General features: G+C 34.5%; 1 protein-coding gene across 1 annotated transcript; it reads right to left on the bottom strand.

The window, feature by feature from the left end:
• Positions 1 to 5,757: 5,757 nt before the first annotated feature.
• LOC122089027 (lysM domain receptor-like kinase 3) lies at positions 5,758 to 7,601 on the bottom strand. The gene is made up of 6 exons (XM_042658441.1): positions 7,542 to 7,601; positions 7,240 to 7,341; positions 6,653 to 6,716; positions 6,346 to 6,497; positions 6,171 to 6,260; positions 5,758 to 5,778 (listed from the first exon to the last, which is right to left on the bottom strand). The coding sequence occupies exons 1-6, from the start codon at positions 7,599 to 7,601 to the stop codon at positions 5,758 to 5,760; spliced, it is 489 nt and encodes a 162-aa protein (XP_042514375.1).
• Positions 7,602 to 7,988: the final 387 nt, after the last annotated feature.

Raw genomic sequence — 7,988 nt, 5'->3', positions numbered from 1 at the left:
TCTGACTACCCTTTCTTTCTTAATTTAGGATTTTTATTTTCAGTCGTTACATTATTGCTATCCCTTTCCCCCAAGGTTCATGGCTAGTGTATGTGTTGGTTTTGCCCCTCTTAGCCATAGAACCATCAATTTATTGCTTTTATTTTAATTGTCTCTCTTTTCCTAAAGTCAAGTAGAGTAACCCTTGTAAGAGTGACTCTCTGGTAAAGTAGGGAAGCTCATATTATGATGCATCCCTCGGGCTAAGTAGAGAAACCTACTTGTGAGTCTCTCTCTAGTTTTATCCCCTTTCTTTTACTTTATTTTTATTTCAGCATTTTTTTCCTTTATTTATTATTATTTTTTTTTTAATTGCGTGGGTTGTGTCTTTTCAATTATTTATTTATTTAATTTTAATTGCATGGCTTGCGTCTTTAAATTCTTAGATGACAAATTGTTAGGACGTTATTTTAGATACATATGTTTAGGACGGTAATTAGAATTAGATCACAACTATTAATCAGTTCACTTTCGCATTATTAAAAGAAATAAAAAATAAAGTGGCTGCTCTCCCTGTGTTCGACCCGTAGCTACACTGATCCATACGCTTGCGGTTACATTTTAAATTTCAAACACATATCTCCACTACCTTAAGTGGGGAGTTAGAGTTTTCCACGTGTACAAGTCTTTTACCCCATATGCTGATGTGGCATAGGCCACATCAGCTAACATTCTCCCCCTTAGCCTATGTTACCACGTGCTTAGTATATGGTTTGAGCTCAATTGATGCATTGCCATGTTGAACATTAACCCAATGAGTATTATCACCATGTCCAAAATGAGATCTCCAATCCACGAATCATGGCGGTGCATATCCATACAAAAGAGAGGAGTGTAGCTGCTGCCGCTGTCCAGGAAGAAAAAAGCTCAGGGGGAAAGAGTAATAGCAAAAACCAGAAAAAAAAGAGAGAGATGCAACCGTTGCCTAGAAAGAAAGAAAGAAAGCTCTAAAAAAAGAGGGTTTGAGATAGAGAGAGAGACATTCGTGCTGGAGAGAGAGAGAGAGAGAAACAACCAAAAAAAAAAAAAAAAACCTGAGAGCAATGGTCGGGCAGCATTCCGGCATGGTTATTGAGGGTGATAAAGTGTGACAGGGGTGGATTGAGGCTTTGGACCTTTTCTCTCAATCTAACGGTTCTCTCAAATCCTACGGTTAAAATATCGCTAGCACACATGATACCAAAGTGTCCTGCTAGCTTTCCAATACCTCTCCCAATAATATATATATATATATATATAATGTAAGTACGTGCAAATTATTTTTTCAAATTATTGATGATTTAATAAATATATTAAATTTTCTAAAAACTAAGACAATTAAAGCTCGACCAAGGCCCGATTAGCACGGTTAAATCCCAGAAATCAACCGAGCATTATCAAGTCCAACTTAGCCTGACTAATTTCTCAAATAGGCAGTTCAAGGTGCAAGCCAAGAGGCCCGCCAGGATTCCAACATGCCCTCATATGGAAATAGATCATCGTTCTTGAGATTTTTGCCACTTGAAAGGTGGTAAGGAAATTTTCATTATTGGATCCAACATGCTCTTATATGGTCTTTTCTATTTATTTATTTATAATTATAATAATCCAAATGAGAATTCGATATTTTAGTATCTTATTTGTTTTTGGTAATCAATTTTAGTACCTAGGATAGAACATTTTATGACCCTAGGTGGGAGTAGTTTTTCTTCCATGATGAGAAAAAGCTTTTTCCTTTGACAAAATCGAATTGGGTTAAAATCTGATAGATGAGAGAAAAACTTTGAGATCCAATTAGATCCACACATTAAACCCGCAATTCTATTATGCAAATGTGCTAGTTAATGAAGAACATGCATTTTATTCTATTTTTGGGTGAGATTGTGTTGTGTCGCTCTAAAAAAGATAGATCCTCACTTTACCATTAATGGTCGTCGGCCAGTCAATGTGAAAGTTTTTTGTGAGCCGTACAATGCTTGCGAGGAACATAGGATTTGCTGGAAGGATCAATAATAATCATCTTAGGATTATACATTGAGAAAAATAAAATTTTGTTTATTAATTTACCATAATTTTACCAGTCTAGTAGTCTTTACGCAAATAAAAAAACAATTTATTTATTAATGGGTTGGGGTTTTCTGGTTGGAGACCCCACTTAGGAATCTTTTGAAGAGTATATTTTAGACTGTAGGATCTAAACACATAAATCCTAGTTGTTGATTTATTTATACTATTTATATAACATCATAACTTACGTATTTTTTTCCCAATAAGATATGGCGTATCTTGAAAAAATAGAAAAGCAAGGAACCTCGATTTCCTTTTCCTTCCCTACATATATCCTTACCATTTCTTCTAATTTCCTCCTACATTGAAACCCCTGAATCCTTGACCTGCCTATATTATTCTTTGAAACTCCTATTTCTTCCCCCAAACGAGTCCCTATCCCCTCCCTCCAGGTGGTGATCGAAAGCTTGTTTTTTGAAACTATTGAAAACCCCCATTTGGTGGAGATTCTTGATTGCAGAACGTGTAAACTTAGGGCATGCCCTAGCTCCCTTTGTTAATGGTCGGATTGGCTCTGTAGTCATTTGTCCACCCAAATCTAAAATACCAAACCCCCCATTTGGCCAAGATGTTCATCCCTAAAGGCTCTGACAGTTGTTCACCCTCACCTTCATAAACATAGGTATGCTTTGCCTTTCCATCTTTCTCCCTCTCTCTTTCTGCCTTTGCCTTCTCCAAGTGAAACATCTAATGGGTTTGAGAATTTTGGTTCCATATTATTTCGTATGGTTCTTCCAATATTTTGAGTAATTTCTGGAAACAGTATAATTATTACAACTCTACATTTCTGCTTTAAGCTTCTCTGGTTCCTTGTTAGTTTGGGTATAGCACATGCATATATGTTTAGATCTATTGTTTGTTTTATTAAAATTTGAAACCTAAGATCAATTTGATAGTTACTCTGCCACACCCAGACCCATTTTCAGACTCCCTTGTTTGCATAGGTTTGTAAATTGTCCCTGTAGTTTTGTTAATTAATGATCCATATAGGCACACTTCTCTTTGTGTTTCACAATTGATTCTCTCTTTGATTTAGAGCCGAATAGAACAGAGGAGAGAGAAGCAATCCAACAATCTAAATTGCTTGAATTGATTCTCTCTCTTTTTTTCTTGGTGAATTCATCCCTCTGTGTGTGTGTGTTTATTCCATGCTTATATTGCATGAATTGATCTCTCTTCCTATATGTATCTCTTGTGAGTGAGAATTTGCAGTCATCTTATTTTCATTGTTGTTAGCTTGTGTTTCCAATTTGTCTCTGGTTCTTCTTCTTTTTTTGCATCTGGTTCTATCCTTTACGTTGAATATCTCTTTCTCTAAAGCTGAATTCAAAAGTGCTATATTTGTTTTTGTAATCACTTTCTATTTTGTGTGGTTATTGCATAATAGAGTTGTGTTTTCTAGTGTTAAGCCTGATCCATTTGGAATAATGACTTTGATCTTAGATGTTTTTGTGTTTTGAGCAGAAGTGGTTATTCCTTAAGCAGTATTTGGATAATATCTCATGGATCATTTCACATAGTTACAGAGAGGTCAATGCAGTGGCTGACAAATTGGCTAAGCATGGGGCATTTTCAAGAACATCTGAAGTTTGGGAAGAAGCTCCATCTTTTGTGCTTTCTGATGTAAATAGTCTTTTTGTTTGAGCTTTTGTTCTGCTGATGGCCGTGTCGAAGGTGGATCAATAGCTCAATAGTAATTTTGCCTATATTCTGTCATTCATTTGATTTAATGAAATCCATTTGCTGATTCTTAGCGAGGAAAAAAAAATGTACTAAAATGCCTTCTACGATCATGTTGTGAATCATGTCTTTGTTACATTATCAAGGACTTCAAGGAAGTGGTAAACAATGAGTATCCATCATGGGAGTTGGGACTTGCATTTTGGGGATGCGTGTTGGGCTTCAATGTTATTTCATGACACAACCTTTATTATAGCATCTATGAATTGTGGTGTTGCAAGTTGTACACAGGAGTTATAGCTCAGGGGTCTCCTTCAAGGATTATAGTGCATCAAAGAATAGGATTGTAATTTCGTTGGTTGATTGCCAATGTGTGTCGACTAAAGAAACTGGTCCAAATGCCGATTTTAATGGATCTTACAATGCCTTCTCTATTGTCGCAAAAAAATAAAGACTATAACTAGGGTTAATGATTTTTTTAAAGGAAATTCTTAAATAAATATTTATTTATTTATTATTATTTTTTTAATTGTCATATGTATTGATATGTTGACTAAGGGAACTGTCTAAATGCCAACCCGAGTGGACACTATGATGCATTCTCTACTAACTTGGTAATATTTAAAAAACAAAAAATCTTCTCCAAAAAAGGGAAAAAAGTGAAGAAATTGGAATATTTTATGAAAGAGTAAATCTGACCAAAGATCCATTTATATATTAAAATACATTGACTCTTTTATCATCAATAGGTTCATTGGTCCCAACAACCAGTCAAATCGAAATGAGAAAAAAAGTGAAAGAACATTATCAAAGCATGCATGAGACAACAATTGCCACTAAGACAGTGATTCTTCATCGTGCAATTACTTTACCATCCATATTTCAAATTGGCTTGTTACGCTTGACACTTCTTTTCAAGAAGACTTGAAAACAATTGCCATAGTGGATCATATGATGCCTCCTCTATTATCCACATTATTATTATTTTTTTTTAATTGTAAACACAAATGGACTTTTATTACAAACAACTTGACATAGTTTGTTGGAGTTTTTTGGCCATATATTTTAAGTGTCGACGTGTCATTTGGGGGAGCTGATCTAAATGTTGATTGGAATGGATCTTAAGTTGCCTCATCTATGATTTTATTAAAATTAAGCACCAACTAAATTTTGTTGGGAAGGCATTGTAAGTTAAGTGTTCTCACCCCACTCCTTGTCACATAAGCTAGCATGTCAAAAAATTTATTGGTCAAATGCCTTGACTTGAATGGAATTGATGTTGCCTTCTCTATGATATTGAATACAATCTTATGAAATGCTTTCCTTTCATAAGATAAACCAATGAAAACTTTCCTACAAAGTCAAGTGTCTACATTGAGAAGGCAGTGCTAGTGAACAAATACAAGCTTTGCTAGATCAAATAAATCCTTCCCAAATGAATCAAATATATTCCAAGATCTCATGCCACCTTAAGACAAGAAAATGTACATATACATTATGATACAATCAAGTAGATCTTTAGGGTAAAAATCAATAAATAAAAATAAATTTCATTTCAATTAATTTACTCCAATTAATCTAAATTTCAGGCAGAAAGATGGATCTTGTACTTGAAAAAAAAAAAAAAAAAAACCCAACATTTCAAATCCTGATATTTGGAGAGAACTATTCCCCAAACAAATAGAAAACATATTGGGCATCAATGAGTTTTTTGGAGAAACAATTTGCCCTAATTTCTTTTTCAATGAGTTTTTTGGAGAAACAATTTGCCCCAATTTTTTTTATTCTTTCTTTATAGATTTGATCTATATCCCATAACCAAAGTGGGTAAAAAAATTAAACTTAATAACAATTAATGAATCTTGATGGATTCGAACCACCATTTCTTGGGGATTTCCCAAGTGCTCTACCTGTTTGAGCTAAAGACTCGTACAAATGGTGAAATTTATGTCCTGCAGTGTTATTTTATTCATTGCATTGTGTGAAACCAAATCATGCCTCTATATCCATGATCTATATCCCAAGTAAGAAAAAACAGTAAAACATCAACTCTCATGTCTTGTGAGAAGTCTATTTTCAATGACAGTTAATTCCGCATCTATTATAAAGAATTTCACTGGCAACTGTTCTTTCATCCACCCAAAACATTAGAGTAGCATCCTACAGTTCAATACATGTAGCCAGCATACTAAAATCCAGAACAAATATACAGTAGAAACGCTTTTTCTAGGTTGAAGCATTTTATGAAATATAAATGTATGCAAAAGGAGTTTGTATTACCTCTTTTTTTTTTTTTCCCCTAATGACAATTAGTTTGAAGAATTGACTGATAACAAAAGGCTGAGTTTGTTGTTGTTGTAATTGAGTGAAAACAAAAATAAAGAAATAAACCAACAGAAACTTACTCTGGGGGGCATGTATCCAAATGTACCCACTAGACGTGTTTTCAATGAATTTCCAACTTCAGTAAACTTGGCTAATCCAAAATCTGAGACCTATAAGACAAATTTTTTTCCGGTTAAGATAAACAATTTTTAAAATGTTTGTATCTTAACAAGAGGGATTGTCACAAGTCACAACCTTTCCATGATGGTTCTTGTCAATCAAAATTTTTGCTGATTTAATATCACGATGGATATAGACAGGAACAATATGCTCATGGATATATTCAAGATCTCTTCCTGAATCAAGGGCGATTTGAACCATGGTAAACCATGGAAGCAGATCCTTCCCTGAAAGCAGAGGAAAGTAATCACAATTCACAACCAATAATTGAATGATCTACAAGCAGTTAGAGGTGTTCAATTGTTTGTTAGAAAGAACTTTATGGCACAGTTGTGTACTAATGTTCTCTCACCTGAACCACGCAAATGTCAGCTTAAATTGCCATTCTCAATGAACTCATATACGAGAAACAAAGAACCCTCGATGCAATATCCTATCAAGCGCACCTGCATTAGAATTTAACGAATATAGTCACAGATAATAAGCAATAAAAACTAAATAATTACTCTCATTATAAATAACTGCTTCTATTCTTTCAGTTTACTATTAGAGAAACTGTGGCCAGGCACAGGATATAGACCAATAGATGCAACCAAAAACAGCTTTTGGCCATGGGAAACATACAATGTAATGCATATTAAAGAAACAAAAATACCACAAAATACTAAATGCAAAAGAGATGGTTCAAGAGTACAAAAGAAATTTTTATCTGTGGCTACCCATAAAAAAATTGTTTATCTGACCAAGGGGCAGATTCTTGTGGATCAACAATTAGTACCAAGAGCATTACAAAGTTATCGATTGCCCTTAAGATTTGATTAAACCAATGATATTAAACTGATCTAGTAAGACAGGCTGGTCACCAAATTAAAACTGATCTAGTAAGACAGTAAATGTATAACAAGTCATAAATGGAAGGAGATCTTGCCTAAAGAATAGAAAATAAACAATTTATAGACATTAGCACACGTTGTTATGATCCTTATCTCTATCCAGCTTTGCATTCATGGGCCCAAATGCTGCATGTACAAGTAGGCACTTTGTCTTCCTTACATCGACTACAACACTATCCTAATTAGATGAATAAAAGAGAACATCTTAAGTGACTTCAACACTATCTGTTTTTGGTTTTTATGATTCAAGGATAATCATCATCATCTTGTAACCATTTGCAAGAGGACCTGTACCTGGATTTTGATCCTTCAACACAGATTGATGTGAAACACTGAACACTATGTATGAAACTTGATCTGATTTCTTAACACCAAAACCTGACCAAACAAATGATCAGTCAAATTAAATCCCCAGACAGATAAAAGAACATTAGGCATCTTTATATTTCTGTTAGCATTACCAAGGGACAGGAAGGATCCCTTTATGATATCACAAAAAATGTCTCCACACCAAATTTCAAACTGATGGTTCAAATTACTATTGGTCAACTCTATACTCTTCGTTCCAACTATAATTAATATCAACTGGCCCTATGTCAGTAGTTTCCCCAAGTGGTAGGGCATTTTGTGTTGCCATCAAAATAGACTTTGACACCTCCCTTCTCTCTCTCTCCCTCTTCAATTCTCGATGTTGGGTTGAAAGACAACCATGTGACAACTCATGAAGTGTGTCCCTCTTTTTCTTTTTTGGTAAGAAAGTGTGTGTGTGTGTGTCCCTTTACCATCGCCAAAACCTGACCAACAAATGATTAGTCAAATTCCTTC

The sequence above is a fragment of the Macadamia integrifolia genome, chromosome 9, assembly GCF_013358625.1.
Source record: "Macadamia integrifolia cultivar HAES 741 chromosome 9, SCU_Mint_v3, whole genome shotgun sequence".
In the NCBI taxonomy this organism is placed as follows: domain Eukaryota; kingdom Viridiplantae; phylum Streptophyta; class Magnoliopsida; order Proteales; family Proteaceae; genus Macadamia; species Macadamia integrifolia.
Note: the sequence above shows the minus strand (reverse complement) of the source record. Positions and strands in the feature narration are given on the sequence as shown.